Source organism: Alligator sinensis, unplaced genomic scaffold (assembly GCF_000455745.1).
Source record: "Alligator sinensis unplaced genomic scaffold, ASM45574v1 scaffold29_2, whole genome shotgun sequence".
Taxonomy (NCBI): domain Eukaryota; kingdom Metazoa; phylum Chordata; order Crocodylia; family Alligatoridae; genus Alligator; species Alligator sinensis.
The window spans coordinates 140,617-164,708 of NW_005842194.1; the positions used below are offsets into that span (position 1 = coordinate 140,617).

The 24,092-nt window shown below is 42.5% G+C and overlaps 1 protein-coding gene across 5 annotated transcripts in view; it reads right to left on the reverse strand.

The window, feature by feature from the left end:
• Nucleotides 1-24,092, reverse strand: part of LOC102386674 (cyclic AMP-responsive element-binding protein 5-like) — a 120,509-nt gene that overhangs the window by 37,280 nt on the left and 59,137 nt on the right. For all 5 annotated transcript variants that reach the window (XM_014521231.2, XM_006026466.2, XM_006026465.2 and 2 more), the window contains exon 4: nt 13,097-13,218. In XM_014521231.2, the coding sequence (XP_014376717.1) occupies nt 13,097-13,218 (122 nt within the window). The remainder of the gene's footprint in view (nt 1-13,096; nt 13,219-24,092) is intronic.

Below are 24,092 nucleotides of genomic sequence, written 5' to 3' on the forward strand. Positions count from 1 at the left end.
CTGCGTGCACACACATACACATGCACACACACACACACACACGCACGCATCCATGTATGCCAGTTTGTTGAGGGGTAAGGGCATAGGAGAAAGGAGACAGAGAGAAGCTGGTATAAAAATGTAGAATTTGAAATAGTTCTTTGAAATGCATACTTCTGAAGCACATATTTTCAAAACCTTCTTTTAAATCATGAGATACCCAGGTACTGCATTCTTTTTCATAGATCTATCAATTTTAGAACTTTTCTGTCATTATCTTTGCTTAGTTGTACTGCTAAGGCTCACTCTCAGAAATTGCTCTTCCAGATGCTGATCCTTTTTCTACCACAGAGTAAAGTATTTGGGCTCCTGCCTCCCCATGATTTTAAATGGCACTGGAAAACATAAATTCCTAATTAAACAGTATATAAAAGACTTAAGGTTGGTCTCTTAATCTCTTATTTTATGCTGTTCCAGATTCAGAGCATCTCAGATCAGGCTCTTCTACTTGACTATGAAAATCCTCTTACTCCCCAGGATGTGTGTGTCCAGGTTTATTTCGGGGGGGGGGGGGGGGGAAAACTTGATTTTCCTTGGGATTAGGACACAAATTAAGGCTCTTACTTATGCATTATACTTCATGGATACTCTTTCCACATAACAACAAGCATCATTGTTTATAAAGTAAGAAACTTGTCTTTTGGGGGGGGTGGGGGGGGAGGGGGGACTAAAGCAAGAACCCAACTAAAAAGCTTAAAGAGTCCCCAGAGGGGCCTACAAATAGATGGCCACTATGTATATATAGTAAAAGAAATCCAGTCATCATGAGGGCTTGTTTTAAAATCTTTTTAAAATGTCCATTTTAGCAGGAAGAAGTGTTATAAATAAAGAATAAATCATGAAATTATTAGCATTTGAATTTTGGCAAGATAATAAAAAGTGTAGGGGGATAATCAGCAAATAATAGAAAAGATCTGCAAACGAATGCACCAATTAGTAATAAATAAGTCTTGGCACTGAATAACTGCACCAATATGGATCTCATTAGAGAGCCATGGAACCTGTTCCTGCAGCAAACCTCTTCAAGCAGGGGAAGGTGAGGTAACTGAAATGTCAATGTACCCAGACCCTCATGGAGCTCTCTTACTACAGTATTGTAACCACCTGGCCCAAAATAACTACCTTATGCAGAGGGGAGGCCATTCTGTTCTTCAAAACCTTAATTGATAGGTTTCCTGTTCTCAGTTTTGTGACTTGCTTTGTTATTCCAGCTAAACAAGGATGACTGAAAATATACAGCTTGCTCATTCTGGAATTTGTTTTCTCCCCCTTCCACCTTGCTTTATTAATGATACCTCTTTAAGAGATAAATGACCCCCACACAAGTGATACTACTTAACCAGATAAATAGTTGACACACAACTAGGGAAGATGAGGAGGAGAAGAGAGAGTAAAAACCCTGTCTTATTAGACTAGAAACAGACACACAATGTTAATGCAAAGAATCAACATATGGTTCTAATAGGCTTTCTAAAATGATTTATCAGCTGTGATTAAGCCCTCAACCAGCATGTCTATCTTCATAAATTAAGTAGAAGTGCACCTTGCTCTAAAACATATCAGCAGTATCTTATTACCTAACCATATACACTACACTCTACTTACAGTTTGGCTCTGGGGAGCGAAGAGTTTGTGTTTAATAGCAGAGTGCACACTTTGAAGGAGATTGCCAAGATTTAGGAGCCCTATCTAAGAGGTAGTCTAAAAAGTCATTACAGCAAAGGTTTATCCTCTCAGCCACACAGTCCATACTGTATGGACTGAAGTAGGAACAGGCAATTAGAAAGCTGTGCTTTAAAGTTAGCACCTGATGGTATACATTATCATGCCATAATGTTTTGAAAGAAATGTTGGTATAAAATCAGGTAGGTAACAACACTTTTTTCCCCTACCCCACCACCCAGCCCCATTCTCTCTCTCTCTCTCTCATACACACATATAGAGAAGGATCTGAATTCTTCTCTGTTGCAGAAACAATGAAAGGGAACAGTAAAGACCAGTGAGCTACCGTATTATCAGAGCTTTGTGGGTTAATGGATGGATGGGTGGATTCTAATTAAAAGACACGTCCGGGTTCTATCAAGAATGTGCATTTCTAAGACTGCCTTTCTGAAGACAACGGGTGTAAACTGCAGCAAAATCATAAGATTACCATTTAGAATGTGGGGCCTAAATCCATACACCCATTCAAAACGAACCCTTTGTTTCAAAAGAAGATAAGTGAACTGTCTGCCTAAAGGAAGGTAAGATGCCACACTGGCAGCAACTAGCCTCAGAGAAATCCCATTCCTCTGAATAATTCCACAAGCTTGTGTGATGAACTGTATTGTCATGGCCATTCTATGCTATTGAACAGAAATGCAGCCCGTTGTAATACAATTCAGTAAATAAGCACCAGGACAACAATACTTTCAACAAACAGGACTCAGGTACTAAATAGGATGCAGGACCTGTTGCTAAATTCTTATACAAATCTATTGTAGCAACCATGGGAAATCCACAGGATAAGAAGAAAAAGTTAACACAAAAATACCACCTGGCAAGGAATTATGTACAGATTATACCATCAGCCTTTCAATGCAATGAATACGTACAACTATGGAAGGAACTGTTGTCTCTGAGTCCAACATTTAAATCTCTTTACGTATCTGGGTCCTAATCTCTCCAGGCCAGATTTTCAAATCTAAACTGTTAAAGATACAAATAGGCACTTAACAGGTTTTGAAAAAATATTTGACTCTCATTGATTATTCACTGCACTGGTCTGATTTCCACAGGGAGTAAACATGTAATTGCTTAGGTACTTTTGAAAATGCTGTCTGGGTAGAACTTTGTTCCTATCTGTAAGTAAAGATAAACACATTTCACAATCTCAGAAGAGTGATGTAAGGATAAATGCATTGCTAGAAGTGAGGTGGTAAGATAAAGCAACGGAGAGTACTAAACATCAATAACAATTGGAAAAACTGATATTATTTATTTTAGAGAAGAAAAGGCCAAGGCGGGAGGTTAGTAACAACCTTCAAATAGAAAAAAGGTTGTTATAAAGATGGCAATCAATTATTCTTTATGTCCACAGGGAACAGGATAAGAAGTAATGGGCTTAGCTTGCAACAAGGAAGATTTACGTTAGATATTAAAAGGAACCTTCTAACCATAAAATGGTTAAGCACTGGAACAAATTACCTAGTGAAGTTGTGGAATCTCTGTCATTGGAAGTTTTTAAGTTCACTCTAAAAAAATATTTGCCTACCATGGTTAAGACTGAAACAATCCTGCCTTGGGGAGAGCAGTCAACTACATTACCTTTTGATGTCCCTTCCAGAACCACTTCCTCTGATAGCTAAGCCATAAACCAGGAGCTAGTTAGGTTGACCATTTACATCCCAGTCCCATACAGCTATAGCTGCCTGCTCTAGACCCCTCTGGCTAGCAACATAGGGTTGGATCTCTATTCCCTGTTCCTGATCCCCCCTGGCCTATAACTCTATCTAGAGTATGCCTATGTACCTGTCCCGTATAGACCTGGAAGTTAATAAATTAACTTAGTTTATTCTTTAGGTTAGTCTTAATTTATTGTCCTGAGAGAACAAAAGAGGTTTCTTTGAAACCTTTCTTTTAAATAAATAAATAAACGCACCTTTTATTTAGGCAAATTCTGCCTTCTACAATATATGAAAAATCTCTCGGCCAAGATTACATTAGAGGAAGCTGACTTTGGAGAGGCTGAAGTGTGACTGAACTTCTTTTCTTTCAGTTATACCTGCTCAAAATGTCTCTGGGTTTCTTATTTTACAACCTAGAGAGTGCCAGATATTTATTTTTACCATGACTGTTCCATCTTAATGGACAAAAATGGTGCTATTTAGGATAAACATCCTTTAGATGCTATTTTTATAGAGAAAAAGAAGCTTAAACTGGTCTAAAGAATAAGCTGATCAGCTGAGTAAGCTAAGCTTATCCCGCTCAAATACACATCCAACATCCTCTCTTTCTTGATACATAGCCAAACTATAAATATTTACGGTTTTTAATTCTTCTTCACAGATCAGTCATTCAACCCCCAAAACCATTGTATTGGCTTATTTTCACTGGCTTCCGCCCATTTATCAATATTTTTCTAGCGGTGAAGTGTATGCAAAGGAACACAATATTCCTGAAGTGGTAATGCTTAAGCGATATTAGGGAGGGACTATTAATTTTCTGTTTTCTGATTTAATGGGGAAAGAACCACATTAAGAATAGAAACAAACTTCCTTGAGTAACAAGGCTCATACTCCCCTGGAACATGGAGGTACTAGTACTGGAAGCTTCCAGAACTGTATTATATACGGAGTTTAACACACTTCCTAGTTCTAGGTCACAGAACAGAGATTTTTAATGGTTTTCTTCCCATAAAATGGAACTATATTATTGAAACAATGTGATTCTGAACATGGCTTAAAACTCATGGACAGAGCTTTAAAGTACAGTAGTAAGAGATTCAAAACCTGAATCTCTCAGCTTCCCAGGGGAATAAACTTCAAGCTTCTATCTCCCTTGTGTAAAATGAAGTTTATTTTCTACCTAGGACCTTTACAATCTTTGAATTCTCCTCAGCCTGATGAAACGTGTGCATTCCTGGAAAATCTGCAAAGAAAGGGGGGGGGGTTTGCTACTATTTACTTGGACTAAAAAAAGATATTGCCTCTGAGCCAAGAGTTTTGTGTATATCTTTTTTTTTCCTCAGACCATGGCTACAAAATAGATTCATCAAAACCTGAATGCATTCTCCATCACATAAAAGATATTAATCTATTTAAAATGTCACCTGGAACAATGCTCAACTTATCACACTGGTTAGGTACAGATGGTCAAAAAGCCTGAAACTAAATCACTTCAGTCTTTGCAGGTTAGTCTAAGCTGTACAGATTACATTGAAACAGAAGTGAACAGGCATTTACCTTTGATTCAGGAAATGCAGCCACATGCCTTCAGTGGCTCAGGCCAGAAGGTGGGGGGTAGTAGTACAGCTCTCTGGCTGTGTGTTCACTTCCTCTTCCTGCTGCCCCCAAGGTCTCTGGGATTTGCAGTCCAGAATTACAGCAACAGGACTCTGAAGGGTTGCCCATCACTTCCTCTTCCTGCTTCCAAGTGCCTCTGGGATTTGTAATCCACAGTTGCAGCCAACAATAAGTTTGAGCAGGGGAAGGGGTATTTAACTCCCCCTCCCTGGCCCCAGATTCCAGCTGGGGTTTGCTTGGGGGGGCCTGTAGGCTGGGCTGTATCCCCAACTGGGCTTGCCCCCTCACCCCTTTGTCAGCCAGCCCACTGGCTGACAAAGGGGTAAGGCCAGCCCTTCTCTCTGCAGCAGACAGCACAGCTCAGCCCAGCACTGGAAAGCATGGTGGGATGCTGGGGACTCTGCTTTAACTTGAACCACAAAGTTTCATAAACCAGTTTGACCCAAATCAGTTAAGTCTGACAATACATTCAACCAAGTTTATCTTAAACTGCCTTGAGCTTTTGTTCTGTTGTAGGTTTAAACCAGTTTCTGATCACTTAAACTGGTTTATGTGTAACTTCCATCCCTACCCACTGAGTATAATCCCCAGCTCTTGCTTTCTTCTGTCATGTACATAATTCAGGTGAGATATTTAAATGAAGTAACTCCAGTTAACTGACTGGAAACAAACAAAGCCCCTTCCTGTCTTTGACTTTACTTTGTCAAACCCGTGCTCAATGCTCGGGAACAAATTTTCTAACAGGCCCTATCCAGTAGCAGCAAAGGTCATGTGGCTGCAAATATAACCTATGACAAATGCTTTGGATACAAACTGCTCAGGGCAGCATAAACTAAAATGCATTGCTTGCAGGCTGACATGATAATCTGATCTGCAAATGCTACCTACTTTGTTGGTTTGGGTTGCAAAGTTTGCCTCTGTCAATTGCTATCTCAGGTCATAGATAGATGGATCCGTGGCTTAGGCAGCAAAAGATTTTTATTTTTATTTTTTCCTTATTTCCAGAAGTTAACTTATTTTTGTTTCTTCTAAAATAAAGGACGCTTAAATTAAGAACAATTTCTTTCAAATAGTTCTGTCATTATACCTTATCCAGTTTGAAGAGATTAGACATTGCTTGAATAGGAATGGCTAGTAGGTCTGTGCAAAGTGGCTAGTAGTTGCTTCAGATTTGGATTCAGCCAACTGTGGGGACAGTGATTCGATTCAGTGATTCGAATCACTGTCCTGAATCAATTCGGCTGAATCTGATTCAGAGATTCAGCTGATGCCGAAACTCTGAATCTCAAAATCACCCAGGCCCATCCCCCATCCTCTCTTCCAGCAGGGCAATGGTGACCCCACCCACCCCAGCTCCAGGCACTTGGGGAAAAAAAAAGTGCCAGCTCACCAGGTGCTGCCGGACAGAGGGGCAATCCCTGCTGCCCCCCGGCTGCATGGAGGGCTCTGCATGAGACCCCTAACCCCTACCTCTGCTCCCCCAGTCCCTCCCTGGTTGCCCTGCCTGCCACAGCTCTGGCCCTTTAAGAAAAAAAACCAAAAACAAGAAATACCCTTGCACTCACTGTTCCTGCCAGTGGGAGGGAGACCCACCTTCCATGAGCCCTTCAAAGCCCTGAGGCTGCTGCAGGAGCAATGAATCCTGGGGCTTTTCTCATTTTTTTCCCCCGCCCCTACTTACTAGCTCTGAGACCAGCTGCAGCTCCCTGCTGCAGCCACCAGGGACTGTCCAAGTCAAAGCTCTCCAAATCTTTTCAGAGAGCTTTGAACCAATTCAGACCTGGTCCCCTGATTCGCGTCTCCTCCAAATCGAATCACCACCTGAAGCTTCACACAGCCCTAATAGTTAGCTGCCATTTGATGGGAAGGGTACATAGGGAATAGAACTGTTGTCATTTACATTCCATCATGAGGTTCAATTATTATTATTTGCATTACAATAGTACCTAGAGGCCCAAATGAAATTGAAGGCTGCCCTTTAGTAGCCACCATCATTGGAAAAGTTATAAACAACTTACAGTAAAAATGGACAGGAAAGGCAATGTGGGGAAAAAGAAAGGGATATTATTCATGTATTACAGATGGCAATTAAGCCATGCAGTATTAAATGACTTGGCAAGAAGTCTCTGGCATGGCTGAGAAATTAGTTCAGATCACATGAATCTCAATCCAGTGATTTATCCACAAGACTTCTTCAGAGAGTTAGTACACTAACACTAGGGGCGCTGGTACACGTGATGGGGTTATAGTCCTTAGGGCTCCATTCTATGCTCCCTAAATTGAAGTGGTGAGGGGCCTGATCCCTTTTTTTTTTTTTTTTTTTTTGGCGGAGCTTTTCTGCCTGTTCTGCAGCCAGGGGGATATTAATCTGTGCCATTAATCTGTCAGCTTGTCCCCTGGCCATGGGAGAGGCCATGGCCATGGCAGGTTCTGCAGAAGAAAAGGATCAGGCCCCTTACCACTTCTGCCTTCAGCAGGCTCCTGCTGCTGGCAGGATGTCTGGGGCTGCCCAGGAATGGGCTGACTTGCCCCTAGGGCAGTGTGGAGAGGTGGCAGGAGGGTGGCTGGATGTTCAGGTGACCAGAGATGGAGGGAGAGATAGTGCCTGGCATGCTGGAAGCCTGGGCGGGTTTGGGGAAGCTAGCAGCCTTCCCAGGTAGCCCTGCACCCCATGCACTGTCCCTGCCACCTTCTCCAGCCACCAGTACACTCAGCCACCATCCTGCTACCTCCCTACACTACCCCAGGGGCAAGCCAGTGCATTCCTGGGCAGCCCCAGGTGTCCTGCCAGCCACAGGAACCTGCTGAAGGCAGAAGCAGTGAGGGGCCCAATCTTTTTTTTCTGTGGAGCCTGCCCGCCTCTCCCACGGCCAGGGAGTGAGGTGACTAATGGCTGCAATGTTCCAAGTTGCAATGTTGTAAACTAAACTACATTGGCATGTTGTTTAGTTTGCAGTGATGCAAACTCATTTAACTCCCCAAAACTCACATACATGTAATGCAGAGGCGGGCAATTATTTTGGGCAGAGGGCCGTTTACTATATTTTGGCAAGCCATCGAGGGCCACATGGCAGGCAACTGGGGGTCGATAAATATTCATTTTCTAATTTTTTAAAGGGCCTTGCAGGCTGGATAGAATAGTCCGGTGGGCAGCATCTGGGCCGCAGGCCGCATTTTGCCCACCCCTGGGCAAAATTGTAATGTGTGACGCCATTAAGCCACACAAGGGGAAATTTTTGCCATGTTTACAAGCTACAGGATTCAGGCTTTCACAGGTAATTTGGAGTGCCAGCACAGTTTAAACATAACAGAAATTCTTATGAATGTCACATGGTTACATGTTTAAAAAAATATATAATTTATTGGACTAGTGGTGTGGTTGTTCAAATGAGGAGACTTGCAAAGAAAAAAAAGTCTTCTTTTTATGGAGCTTGTGTCAAGGTACGTTCTCTTGTAGCCACAATAATGTAAACTAGGCTAAAATATACATTTCTTTCATAGTCCAATGTAGCAAGAGGAATCTACCAGACTGAAAATATTTTGGAGACCTTTCCTCAGTCATTAGTAACATCTCTGTGTTGCTAACATTAAATCAATTTACCAACACTGCAAAAATTAGAGAAATTCTTACTTCAAAACCAGACTATTAGAAGCCCTACCTTAGGAACACATGTGACTGGAAGAGTCATTTTCTAGTGTATCCTTTGTCTGCTGCATTTGTGTATGGCCTTGCTGGGACCAGTTTCAAATTCATATTTTACAGCTCATAGGATGATAGGAAAGTGGGACTGGAAGGGACCTCATGAGGTCATCTAGTTCAGCTGCCTGCTCAAGACAGGATCATTCCTGACTAAACTATCCCAAAGAAGTGTCCATCTAACCTGCTCTTGAAAAGAATGAAGATTCCGGGCTTCTCTATGCAATGCCTGCTGCAATGCTTGATTACCCTCATAGTCAGAAAGTTCCTCCTAACCTCCAGTCTAAATTTCCCCAGCTGTAGCTTGAGGCTATGCTTGTAGTTCTGTCCCCTATGGCCACAAAGAAAAGCCCATCTCCATCCTCTCTGTAATCACCCTTCAGGTATTTGAAGACTGCTATTAAATCCTCTGTCAGTCTTTGCTTCTCTAGACTAAATAACCCTAGTTCTTTCATCCTTTCCTCTTAAACATTGCTGCCCAGGCCCCTAATCATTTTTGTTGCTCTGTGTTGGACTCTTTCCAATCTATCCACATCCTTCTTGTAGTGTGTAGCCCCAAACTAGACACGATATTACAGATGAGGCCTCACCAGTGCTGAATAGAAGGGAAGATTCATTTCCCTTGATTTGCAAGTGGCATTCCTATTAACACAACCCAGTATGCTGTTGGCATTTTTTTAAGCAAGAGTACACTGTTGGCTTATATTCAGATTATGGTCTACTGTAACCCCCAAGTCCTCGTCTGCAGTACTGCAGCCTAACCAATCATTCCCCAGTCTGTATTTGTGCATAGTTATTTTGTCCCAAGTGCAGGACTTTACACTTGTCCTTTTATAATTGATTTATGGACTATTTTTCTAGTCTATCCAGATCATTCTGGGTCCTACCCCTGCCCTCCAGAATGGCTGAAACTCTACCTAACTTGGTGTCATCCACAAATCCACTAAATTGGTAATATAATATGTAGCAAGCTAACTGGAAACAAAGAACAAATGTTACAGGTTATCTCACGTCTGTGACTTTTCTTTTGAAAAAAACCCACTCAATTTGCTTCCTTGAGATAGCCTAGGGCAGCTTCAGTGGTTGGTACAAGGAAGAAAGAATAAGACCTTTAGAGGTCCTTAAACAACTGGTAATTGTCAGGTAACATGATGCCCTAGTCTAGATTTTACTCAGACTGTGCAACTATCTTTTCTGAGCTGAAACTGACTCTGCAACATCATACTGTATCATTTGCGGTAAACTGTAAAGGACCCAAGATCATGAGATTACTGCTTTCCTGTCATCCCTGCAAAATAAATAGCAGGTACTGCATAGGAATCACCTTTTGCACTGAGAATGTGTGTAAAAATATTAATATATAAAAATGTCCTAATGTCATAAATTTAACAGTTCTACCCTCTCAAGTAGATATGGCACTAACCATAAAATTAGACACATTTACTCTCATTCCACAGCTGTTTCAGAACAGTCATCCTTTATAGCAGGCTATAGTGATTTACCATCCTATGACTGCAACTCAGCTCCTTCATATTTTGAATGTTCCCTTCCATCCTTCAGCATAACAGCGACTCTCCAAAATTCACCAGGATCAATCTCTAGTGTCCTTCAAGCTGTTCTCAAATAACCTCTGGACTCCTGTCCTATGACCTTTCAATTCATCTCATCTCCCAGTTGACAACCTAGCAGTAAGCCACAACTCCTTTCCAAGAATCAGCCTAGCTCTTTCCACATACAAATATTTTAGGACCTCAAAGATCTTTCTGAATGTTGCTAACTTAGGAATTCACAAGTTCCACTCGTGCACTTCAACAGGCAAAGACTGAGGGTCCATGGAATTTGAATTCAGCTGCAGCCAAGACCCAGCAAAATGACTGACACCATACAGTGGTAAAAGGAGATTGAACCAGAATGCAGAGCATTCATTAACCACAGCCAAGAGAAAGAGACACTACAACAAAATGTTTCTTACTCAAGGTAGACAGATGTTGGCAAGCTCCTGCTGGCTTTAGCAGCAGACAGGGGTGCTGCTCTCTCTACAACTTCCTCTCACTTTAGCATTAGGCCTCACTTAAAACCCAAGTTAAACAGATACAGGTTATCATCGGAATACCTAGGCCCTGGAATAATATCTTCAGAAGTAGTGGAGCCAATTCAGGGAGTGACAATTTAAGAGGCAACAAGAAGGCTATAGGGAATTTGGGCCAATTGAACTAACTGACAAGTTATTTGAAGGTTTCACAAGGGAAGCAGAGAGCTATGGGTCAATGGGTCACCCCACAGTAGAAAGAAGGGAATGGAAGTCTTCCATGTGTCAGGTTAGGCAAGCAACCAAAAGGTTGGCTGTATATTGGAAAGCATTGGAAATTCATCAATCACCCTTATTTGTCTCCTAACTATATTGAACTCTATGATAATTACTTATAAATTATTGCAGTTTTTTTATGACAGCCAATGTGCTAGGATGATGTTTTTGAGGGGTGCTCAGGCCAAATGCAGCCCAAATTCAGAGCCATAGGTATCTGGCCTGCAGGACTCCCCACAGATCAGGAAATTTGCAGGCAGAGGACCAATGGCAATAAATAGAGCCACTATCTCCCACTGCCAAATTCCCAAACCCCAAGCCTGTACAGCCAGTTGGGGCCAGGTCATGCCCGCTACCCTCATCCCTGCAGTTGGGCCATGCCCCCTATTTTTCCCCTTCTGCAGGACTGGGTCAAGCCCCCTTTCCCCTGTAAGGCTGGGTTGGGGCTGGGCCATGCTGCCTCCCCTGCAGGCCCAGTTTTGGGCTGGGCCATGCCCCTTCCCTCCCCACCATGGGGACAGGTTGAAGCCAGGATGCCCCTGCTCCCTTCTGTGCAGCTGGATGGGGAATTGCCCCATGCTGGATCAGGACCACCAGCCGGATTCAGCCCACAAAGCACCTGGGCACTGTCTGCCCAGCCCACCAGCCAAAAAAGGTTGAGCACCATTGTTTTAGAGCATGTAAGTACACTTAATTCCTTCTAAGTCTTCTTCACTTCTTCACTGTTAGAATAGTGAGGCAGTAGAATGGACTGCCTGCGGAAGTTGTGGACGCCCACCGCTGGAGGTGTTCAAAAAGAGGTTGGCTAGCCACTGGTCAAGAATGATCTAGGTGTAGCTATGCCTATGTTCTACTATGGATATTTGCTATGCTTCTGGGCTTTTCTGCTTGCTGCCCACACCCACTTTCTGCTATATATTTCAGGGTGTTTTTAAACTTCCCTCAGAGGCATTGACTGTTGGCTGCAGCCAAGGCTAGGGACTTTGACTGGAGTCTGCCAATGCTCCTGCTGTTACCAAAGACAGAGGTTCCTGGCTAGAGTGTCTTGCCCTTCTGCTCAGGGTCAAACTGATTACCATATTTTGGGTCAGGAAGGATTTTCATGCCATGGTCAGATTGGTACAGGCTGTGGGGGTTTTTGCCTTCTTCTGTAGTGGGGGCCATGACCCTCTACCCTGGGTCTCTTGAACATATACTGAAAATATTTCATCGAAGCTGGACATTGGCTGCTGTGGATCCCCTGATTTACATGTGGCAGGCTAGGGTATTAGGTCTGTGTTGTGTCAGGGTTGACAGTTGCCTTATGCAGAGTTTAGATTATGGATTTTATAGGATGGTTTGTACAGGGATGATTTTCCCTCAGGCAGGGGGTTGGACTAGATGACCTCTGGAGGTCCCTTCCAGTCCAACTTCTCTATGATTCTAAATCAGTTAGATGCCCCAGTCTAGCTCTGTGGACATGCAGAGCAATTGGAGAGAAAATGAAAATGGTATACATGATCTCATACACAGTGGCTTTTTTCTAACCTCTAAGTTCTATTTTTCCTTTTAGTTCATATATTTATTAAAAACACAACCAACACAATTAGATCAAGTTAGCAGGGATACTGATTAAGTCTAGAGATTCAGTAAAGCCACAGTTGGCAAGAGCAGAAAACAAATCAAAAGTCTTTGTGCTTGTTCCTCTCTGCACCCTCTAAAACATTTCACAGCAAGTAAATGGATTCAGTTTTTAAATCCTATCTGTGCAAGACAGAATTTACCAAGACAGTCCCTCCAGAGGTGTGCAGTTTGCATAACAGTTTACTTACAAGTGTAGATCCAGAAATCAGAAGCTGGACATTGTGCTAATAATACTTCAGGAAATTTAACTAGTTAGATGTTTTTATCCATGATTTCCATCATTAGAAAACATGTCACAATCTATAGTGCCATCTAGTTTCCAACTAAAATGGTTACTATCAGGTAATGAAGCTAGATTTGTTTTCACACAGCATCCACACACACTCAGAGGAGTTAGGTGAGGGAAGAGTCCAGTGCACTAAAACATACCCTTTTATTGTTCTCTTCCTCTTGTGCCTTTCTAAACTCGTGCTCTAAGGAACAGTCAATCTCATTGAAGAGGCCCACTTCCTCACAGTTCTTCAGGAATCGTGTTGGTGTAGGAGTCTGGTCTGAGGATAGATATCAAAAGGATCTACAATGGATGCTTTGCAGTAAAAGAAGGACAAACAGAATATACACATTCAGATAACCAGTGGATGGAGAAATATTTACCTGTTTCTTGGCATCCCTCTACTGCATTATAAATAAAAACAATGCAAAGCAGAGGCACTGAATTTTGAAATGGTGTGAGAGATGCCACGTACAGTAGTTGTGCATTTAATAGATACAGTTTAGGGACCAAATTCACAATTGTGTTGATACACAACTGTGCACCCCTAACTTGCACAACTCATCACTGTAACTGTACATAAAGTTCACTGTATCTATACATAAAGCTACAGAAGTTGTATGCAAGTAATTTACTAGATGCACCTGCACATCCATGTACAATACCGTATTTACCTAAAAGCAAGATGACTCTGAATTTAAGACAACTCCCAAACGATTAGCTACTAGACATGGAAACTAGACATAGATTTGTTATGATTTTCCATGTCTAGAATCTACTTTTTGGAGGGTCATCTTAAATTTGTTCCCCCCAGCTGCTGCACCAGGACAAGCAGTGGCAGAGGGTAGGTGGTGGTGGGCAAGTGGCAGAGGAGTCAAGTGGCCTGACTTTTGCCCCTTGCTGCCTGTCCCACTCCACCACTTGCTCCCTTGACTTCCACCTCTACACACCTTACACCTGCCTTGCAGAACTCATACCGTCTATCTCACCTCACTTGTATGCCTCCTACCTTTCCCCCCTGGCACCAGCAACCTGATGCCTACCCTTACCTGCAGTTTTTGCTTGGCCCCCCATACCACCTCCCCTCCTATGCCTGTAGCCCCTCACACCTGCCCTTCCCCCACAGTGCCTGCACCTGTCCCTACCACTACTTGCCCCTCCCCACCCACTTCCACTGTCCCTCCTGCTGCCTCCCCTCCCACCACTTACTTTCCCCCTGTAGCTCCAGCTGTTGCTGGGACCTTCTCTGGCCCGGGACCAAGGGGCATGGAGCATGTGCTGCTTTCAGACCCAGTCCAACCACAGAGCAGCTGTTGTGGGAATGGCAGCTTCAACCCTGGCCCTGGAGCCAGGCTTGAGCTGCTGTCACTGCTGTGTAGCTGGGCTGGTGCCAGAGGCACCATATACTCTGTGTTCCCTACCTCCAGCCAGAGCAGAGCCCCAGCTGGAGCCATAGTTGCAAGTGGAAGGTAAGGTGGGAGAGGGTGGGAACAAAGGCAAGGAGATCAGAGGCTGTAGGGGGCAGGTGACAGTGGGGAGCAGTGACTGGCTCCAAATCTGACCCCAGGCTCAGGATCAAAGTCCTGTTGAATGGGAGGGGAAAAAACCTCATCTTAGATGTGTGTACGTATGGCATATATATAGCCACAGGGTACAAGTACAAAGATTTAGCCATGCAATCCTGTGCCTGAATTGTTGAAAGACTGACATAAAAGCATATTGTATACTGTGGATAACACAACAGAAGTGAAGGGAGGCAGAGACGCCCTGTTCATGTAATTGGTTCCATTTTTTTGAGGAAAGCCTTATATCAGAAACTTTATTTAAAAGTTAATAATTAAGGCTTCATCTACACAAAAAAGTGAAAGGAAAGTGTTAATAGTTTTGTAATTCATTTTTAAAAAGACGAGCAATAGTAAATAAAATTAAATTTTAATGTCCCCAATTCTTGCAAATCTTTTCTTTTCATTTAAAGTGGTAAGAAAGAACTGGATTCTCTTTAATGTTACAGCCAAAAGGGCTCAAGAGGGAAAAAAAAAATCTTTTAGGCTTCTTTGGTAAGCTGTTCTAAATGCCAACTCTCACTTTAGTCTGGGACAGAACATTAATGCATCTGCCTCAGTTTTTCTATCTTCAGAGCTCTATTGACAGAAATCTGGCATGGTTTAAAACACTAGATCCACCTGTTCACATATTACAAATATCTGGCAAACTGGTAAATATTGTGATACAAACCCTTCAAACTCAAAAAGGAATGGCCAGATAGTTATTAAAGATAAACAGAGAGAGAGGGGGAGGAAGAGAAAGAGAGACGAAGAAGACAAGCTTCTCTTCTTCCTCAATGCACAATTCCCAAACCAACTCAAGCCACTGATTATTTTGTTGCATGGGAGGGGTTCTGTGACCCACCTTCTAACTAACCTGCCATCAGAATTAGTCACTCACATCTCCCAAATTATTTAAAATCCATCCCAAAAGGATTAAAATAATATTTGTCTCTCTAATCTCAGCAGCATGTGTTGGACCAAAATCGGACTTCAGTTAATGCTCACAACTTAAGTGAGTTCTGTGGGGGAAATGTAGCTCCATATACCTAGTGGAGATGGGTCAGGCTCTAATATGCCCCTATATTTCCCTGTTGTGGGGAACAGTTAGAGACAGAATGATCATTATGTGATCAGCATAGCAACACATAGCAACCCCTAAACAAAGGGAACACAAAAGGAATGCGTATAAAAGGAAATAAAATTTCCATTTGGAAATAAAGGGTCAGATCCTCTACTGTTATAAAAATCAATTCAGCTTCCCCAATTTCATTAAAGACAATTTACACCTATGGAAAATCTGGTTCTAAAACTTCAAAGTCTCTTCTTTTTATTTGATAAATGTCCTCATGTGTATCTGTAAGTTAAATTCAGTAACGCCTCATTTTTTTAAAGACACATTTAATGGAACATACTGATGTAACATAAAAAGCAAATCCTCAGCTTTAAAATTCTCACTTCTTGCTTTTGGCTTGAGCGTTACATTTGTGATGTTCAAGTAACACATGAAAAAGGAAACAAAAAATCTCATATTTGTGAATGCGTGTACATTCATTTATTAGTTTCACAGCTAACTACTGTCCTACCCACAGCCAGGAACATGAGACTTTCCAAGTATCTTCACTGAATTCAGTATAAGGAGCCAATTCTAGGAGGTGCTGACATCAATGGGAGCTGAGCTCACCCAAAGCTTCCCAGGATCATGCCCTAAATAAGTAGTGCCAAATTAATCTCTAGGGTAACCTCACTGAACTTAGTGGAGCTCCACCAGAGATGAGTTTGGCCCAGAGCCTGGAATTTGTACTGAATACAAAGTACTATTAAAAAGGAGGGAGGAACAGGTTTTATATCCAGAGGGATGAACGGTAACTCTACTTTACTGAAAAGCAATTGACTTTGTTATACTGAAGCTGAGCAGTGCCAAAACCTTCCAGAGTCTTTAGTTTTAGACTTTATGGTAAATATAAATTATCGTATTTTATGAGAAGTTATTCTGATATTAATTCAGCTATACATTTTCACAAACCAGTACAAAAATAGGGTTTCAAGAAGGCTTTAGTCAGAGCTCCATCTATCCCCACTAAGATAACTGCAAAAAAACAAACAAAAAAAAACCCAAGACACAAAAATTTAAATTCCTCTGCCTTACAGAATCAGCTACCTAAATCTAGGGAGAAAGTGATCTAAAAAGAATCTGTGCAGTTGAATTGTGGCTAATCTTCATCACAATGCATGATTGGCCAAGAAGTTATGCATTATAGCAATCTGTTCTAGTAGATCAGGAGCTACAGCTCTGGTATTAAAGTATTTCTGAGGCGCACACAGCTGAATACATGAAGTAGCTACTGATTAGGAACAGCATCAAATACTTCTATTTCATGAATAAAAGGCAGACAAATGTATTATATCATCAAAACTTTAGAGGTAATCAGTAGTTATGGAGGACTGAAGGCCAGATTCTACTTGCATTTGTTAAGGTGCTCCTTTACTCTACAAATAGCTGCTCTGAAAACAGGGGAGGCAGGTATTACTCAACATGGGTAGGTAACAGAATCTGCCCTCAAAGAGCTATTTTGAATGATTATCCAAAAGTGTAAAAGACTGACAGGACAATGACAATTGCTTATATGGCTATGGACAAAAAATATACATAAACCAGTATAAGTGATCAGAAAACAGTTCCAATCTGTAACACAACAGAAGTTCAGTGCACATAAAGTGCTTTAAAAATGGCCCAAACCAGTTTAAGATAAACCTGGATGGATGTAGTATCAGACTTAAGTGCCTTAGGTTAAATCGGTTTATTGAACTTCTGTCCCAGAACCCCTCCAAATTCAGTTAACTCATAGTCCCCCAGCATCCCAGGATGCTTTGCATCTCCCCAGCAAAGCTCCCATTGCAGGGTAGATGGGCTAGCTTTGACCCAAGCTGTCTGCTCCAGGCAACCAGGGAGGTGTTCTGTAGTGTCTCCCGGCTTCTGGCCTGGGCCACTGCAGGCATGTGGCCGCAATTCCAGAATCAAAAGTGAATTCAGTTCACTTCTTTATTGATTCAATCTATGCAGCTTAAACTAACCTGCGAAGACTGGATAGATTCAGTCTCAGGCTTTTTGATGATCTATTCTTAGCCTATATTGTTATCTGAACTTCTGTGGTCTTGAAATCAGGCTAGGAAACCCATGAAAAGTTTTCTTACAAGATTTATAGTCCTTCTGGGTACTAACTAAGTCAGATATGCCTCAACCACAGCCTTTCCCACAAAATCATTGTGCTCCATCCCTGAAACTAGCATATGCAACTTGTATATTTGTATGTGAAGTAGAGGAGAGGAGTGGTAATTAAGAGCTAAACTATTACTCCCTTGCACTGGACAACAATTATTCATAACAAATATATCCATTGACTTAACTTTCAGATGTGGCCTCCTCATAGTTTTCTGAAGAGGTCCTAAGCCATTATGCTGTTTTCTAGGAATGGACGTACAGCATAAAGCTAGGGAAACCTGTATCTAGGAAAGACCTCAAAGAGAAATAATAAAATATTCCCATTTCCCAATACCTGAAGATATATTAATAGTTTCCAGCAAACCGTGCCATGATCTATCTGTCTGTTTCCAGCTTTGTAAGAACCAGCCTTTTGCTGCTATCACTCATGCTTGTGTGCAATGCATACTTGCTAAAGGTTAGACTGTCATCTGGACTATCTCATTCCCACTGGATACATAGTCCAGCATCTGCTAGGTTGCTCTGGACCTTCCAGCTCACTCCAGCTGTTTTTGGATCAAACCTCTTCTCCACAGTGTCTGGCTCAGATCAACTGCCTCTCCTTTCCGCTCTCTCTCAGCCCCCCAGTCATAGCTTTTGGTGGTGAGCCTACAGTCATCATATGAGTGCTTCAGAAATTGTTCATTATCTAACCTCATAAAAAGTGCCTTTGGAAGTATGGTAAAAATACTTGTCAACCTAGAGTTTAGAATCACATGGTTGTTGCTAGAATGACCAAGACAGACACTGAGTTTTAGTAAGCCATAAAAATAGAACTTGAGTCTAGCACACTCAAAAGGCAAGGAGCACCCATAAATCTAATCAATAAATAAAATAAATAAATAATCATGTACAAATTATCAGTTAATGTATTTGCCCTATGGAAAAGATTTTCTCAAGAACTCAGTGCCCACTTTAAGGACCGTATTGTAGAGGCTTCAACTCCAGTTTCAGCACCATAACAAGTAGCCAGATTTTAAATAGAATCCAGCACTAAGTCCATAATGGGTACCAGAAATGACCTGAGCAGGGTGTGGGGCCTGGGGCAAATCAGCCTAGGTGAGGCCCCACCCCCGCTCCAATCCCATGGGCCCCAGACCCAAAGAAGCTGCCACCAGTGGCAGGGGGCAGGGAGGGTAGTAAGCGGCTGGATCCACGCTGCCACTGCTCCACCTAGCTCCACGAGGCCCCCCAAAGCGTGGGGCCTGGGGTGGCCACCCAGATTCGCCCACCCCTAGGGACAGCCCTGATGGGTACTGACCACTTATGAAAATCAGGTCCCAACTGAATGTGATCTGAAGACCTGATCAGCAGACCTGACAATCAGGCCCTCTACAGACTCTTTAAAAATACATGTTGTAAAGTAACAGGAAGTCTTAAAACTTAACCAGAGTAGAAGGAATGTATTTATTCAGTCATTGTTTCAGCATTTAGTTGATTTTCTTTAAAAAACTATGTTAGTAATGTCCCAAAAAGGAGGATCAATCTGCATGGATGGTCTTTGAAACAGTACCTGTAATAAGCACAGTGCTGGAGGAAATGTATCATTAGCTTGTTATGCTAAGAGTTTATTTGAATTATCTACCAGAGGATATTTTGCTACACCAGAATTGGCTCTTCGCATTTCCTCTTTCAAGGCATGAGTGGAAATATTAAAGCATGATGCTGGGCAGAAAAAAAGCAACAGAACCAAAGGATGGCTATGCAAAAAACAAAAAAACAAAACCCTTTTTATTTAAAAACCTTCAGCTTTTTAAGGTTTATTGTATTGACCATTAAACTATTGGAAATGCTATTCATCTACAATGTAGATGTCTGACAGCACAGATCCAAAGGCTGTAACTTGATGCATCATCTTTTTAAAAAAATGTTTAGTCTAGTCTGCATTAATAATAGGGATTTGGCTTGCTCAGCTGTGGAGCTCCATCAAACTTATGTATTTACCCATTTTTTACTTTCATGCAATGAAAACAAAGTCAGAGTAACAGGATAGTGCTAAAACTTGAAAGGCTGTTCATTACACAGCTATGGAGAAGACTACCCTGACTGGTAGTTACTCCAGAAAAAGAGAGCTGGGAGGGTACTCATGGGATATTTACTGCTAATGGATTCATGATTTGTAATAGTGGGACATTCTGTGAAGGGCTTGCATGTTGTATAAAATGTCAGTCTCTTAACTAGAGGTGGTCCAGTAGGGCACCAGCACTGGATGCTAAATTGAAGCACAAAATTGACTCCCACCATTCCTGACACCTCAGCTTCTACTACTGCCCTGGCCACTGGGCACAAAAACTGCTTGCTATGCCTCTGCAAAATGTAACCGAGCAGCCCTTAGTGATGAAAGAATGGGTTAGGCACTATTTAGAAAATCTGGATGAGTACAAGTCCATGGGGCTGAATCCAATGCATCCAAGGGTGCTGAGGGAGGTAGCTGATGTGATTGCAGTCACTGGCCATTATCTTTGAAAACTTGTGGTGATCAGGGGACATCCCAGACAATTGGGAAAGGGCAAATATAGTGTCCAACTTTAAGAAAGGGAAGAAGGAGGATCCAGGGGACTAGACTGGTCACCCTCACCTCAGTCCCCAGAAAAGTCATGGAGTAGGTCCTCAAGGAAGCACTTGGAGGAGAAGATGATTGGGAACATTCAGCATGGATTCCCCAAGGGCAAGTCATACCTGGCCAACTTGATTGCCTTTTAGGATGAGATGACTGGCTCTGTGGATGTGGGGAAAGCAGTGGACATGATATACCTTGATTTTATCAAGGCTTTTGATACCATCTCCCACAACATTCTTCAAAGCAAACAAAGGAAGTATGGGTTGGATGAATGGACTGTAAGGAGGATACAAAGATGGCTGGATCATCAGGCTTAATGGGTAGTAATCAATGTTTAGTCTAGTCTGCATTAATAGATGTCCAGTTGAAAGCCAGTATCAAGCAGAGGGCCCTATGGGTTGGTCCTAGGGCCGCTTTTGTTCAATATCTTCATAACTGATCTAGAAGATGGGATGGAGTATACCCTCAGCAAGTTTGCAGATGACACCAAGCTGGGGAGAGTAGTAGATACACTAAAGGGTAGGGCTAAGATTCAGAGTGACCTAGACAAATTGGAGGATTGGGCCAAAAGAAATCTCATGAGGTTCAACAAGGAAAAAGGCAAAGTCCTGCACTTAGGCCAGAAGAATCCCATGCACCACTACAGGCTTGGGACCAACTGGCTAAGCAACAGAAAAGGACCTGGGGGTGACAGTGGACAATAAGCTGAATATGAGACAGAACTGTGCTCTTGTTGCAAAGAAGGATAACAGCATACTCGGCTACATTAGTAGGAGCCTTGCCAGCTGACCAAGGGAAGTGATTCTTCCCCTCTATTTTGCACTGGTAAGGCCACATCTGGAGTATTGTGTCCAGTATTGGGGCACCCACTACAGAAACAATGTGGAAAGTTGAAGTGGGTCCAGCAGAGTGCAACAAAAATGGTTAGGGGCTGGGGCCCATGACTTATGAGGAGAGGCTGAGGGAACTGGGTTTATTTAGTCTGAAGAAGAGAAGAATGTGGGGAAATTTGATAGCATCTTTTAACTATATGAAGGGGGGTTCCAAAGAGGATGGAGCTAGACTGTTCTCAGTGGTAGCAGATGACAGAACAAGGAGTAATGGTCTCAGGTTGCAGCAAGGGAGGTTTAAGTTGGATATTAAGAAAGACTTTCTCCCTAGGAGGCAGCATTGGAATGGGTTATCTAGAGAGGTGGTGGAATCTCCATCCTTAAAGTTTAAGGCCCGGAATGACAAAGCCCTGTGTGGAACAACCTACTTGAGCAGGAGATTGGACGAGATGGCCTCCTAAGGTCCTTTCCAATCCTAATATTCTGTGATTCTAATAGTGGGACATCAGTCCCAGGGCAGGAGAGAAAGGTATTTTTCTGAGCCTGAATTATCTCAAACATCCCATCTTTTTGATGAAAAATGATAGAAATCCCTTACCTCCTTTCCTTAACACACAGTAAGGCTGATATTACCCCAATTCCTTCCAGAAAATGTTTTGCCATCTTTCAAGATAGCATTCATGTTAGCCACCTGACACCCACTTATATTTTAATGACATACTTATCAAGGTAACAATTCCTTCTTCACCAGTTCAGTCCAGAAAATCTATTGCTATTTAGTGTTATCTACTCAGGGTCAGTGTCCTGTTGTAGGAATTATCAGATGGAAGAACAAAGCTGCCCTTATTCTATCAGTGCCAACACACTGAACTAATGTAGTGGAACAGTCTGATAATGAGTTAAGTCAGGGCAGTCCAACTTTTAAGTGGGTGGGAATGCACGCCCTGTGGGCCACACCAGGGTGAGCCATGAGCTTCCACACAGTGCACAGACATACCCCCTCCCCCACTGAACCATGCACCTACCTGCCACCCTGCCCTGCTGCAGTGCACATCTGTATGGCCCCAGGCTCACCTTCAGTTTCCCTAGTCATCAGCACTGCACCACCCTAGAGAAGCCTGGAGACTCTGGCTGCTGTTGCAGCTGGAACAATGCGGGGGAGCGGTGGCTGGGCAGGAGTCCAGGGGATGTAATTTAACCCTTCATGGGCTGCCAGTTGGACAGACCCAAGTTAAATTATGGACCAGGCCATGCCTGGTGTAAATCAATGTGCCTGCATCAACTTCACTGAGGCTCTGCAGAAGAGACTGCCACGGTTTTAAGGTTCATTTTATATTCATCCTTCACTTATAAAATAATACTACAGTAAGTAGGAAAGAGGAAGAGAATTCATACCACAAAAGGTGCACCTGAAAAGATTTCTCAAACTATATTTTATTTGGTTTTTAATTTGTCAGTTCCAGTGCCCTGATAACAACAGAAATCCACAGAAAAGTAAAAATACCATTGGGATGATGATATTTGTTTGATATTAAATCAACCAAAAATGGAAGTTTCATATTAGTCCCAAACTGCCAATCAGCTTATGTCAAATGAAGCATGAGGACTGATAACTCTTGTAGCTTCCTTAAACTCACACATGCTAATAGATTCTGCCCAATATATTTTTAACTAGTTCTTTTCATCCTTGCTGGAAAAGTAAATAAAAGAGGGTACAATATTAAAGGTGGTTATTTTATATGGTTATCCCATGTGATAATGGAAAAGTCTAACTGCACATAGCTTTCTTATAAGGCAATTGCTGCTGCAGGTTTTGAAGGTACTGATAACAGAAACAATTTTGACAAAGAAACAAAAAAGAAAGACAAGGAGGCAAATATCTAAAGGGAAAGCCTACCTCCTCCCCATATAGGATTTCTATTTTTCATTATGAAATTCAAGAATAAAACATCTCCAACTTTACAGAATTTAATTTTTCCCAAGGTTTACATGAGCAATGAAAAAAAAACAACCCTGCTTCTTAGCAATCAACAGCAGAGTGTTGAAACTTTCAAAATGGGGGTTGGAAAAAAAAATCCCTATAACAGAAGATGTGTCTAGGATTGCCATGATGCCCCCATAACGGCCGTCTCAATCCTGCCTCTCCCTTGCCTTTGCTACCCAGGGTCTAACCCTGCTTTCTTACCTGCCATGTCTTCATGCTGGAAAATGATGAATGGAGGCTGCTCTCAGAGACAGGTGAGCCTAGGTTTTCTCTCTTTCTCCTTGTCTCAGTCTCTTGTTCCCTCCAGTCCTACGTGCCTTAAGGACTAAATGTGTGGCCTCCTTCCACCCCTACAGCCATGCCCAAGCCTTGCAGATGTTACTCTGTACACTGTTCTGTCCCCTGTAGAAGCCTCAGCCCTCTTATCTTTAACCTCATTTTCCTCTGGCCACTGACCTCCAGCCCTGGCCCACCGATTTGGGGTCAGCTCTCTCAGTCTCAGCCCTATCAGTTCTCTGTGCCTCTGGGCCCCTGGTCCCTGTGTCCGTCTCTCACTTCGGGACCCTGCCCCCTGTTGCCTGCATCTCTCACTCTGCACCCCTGGCCCTCACTGTCTCTGGTGCTTAGCCCTCTGGCCCTTGATCCCAGGCCAGGCTGCTTGCCTCTCCAGCCCTTAGCCCTCTACTTAAGCTAGATTTAAGCTACATTTAAGACTCTAGAGCTAGGTACAGACATTCAAAAAGCCTGAGCTGGAAATGATCTAAATAATGCTGTTTTCTATAAGCAGTGTAGTTTAGATTGATAGCAAACAGAACACACGTTCGCCATTTGGTGGGGGGAGCAAATCTTAGAGCAGGTTCTGTCATTCTTAAACCAGTTTGTGTGTGCCAAATTTCTGTTCTGTTATAGGTACAGACAAGTTTTATGTGTTCTCCTTCTCCTTCTCTTCTTTAGATTGGTTTCCAATCACTTAC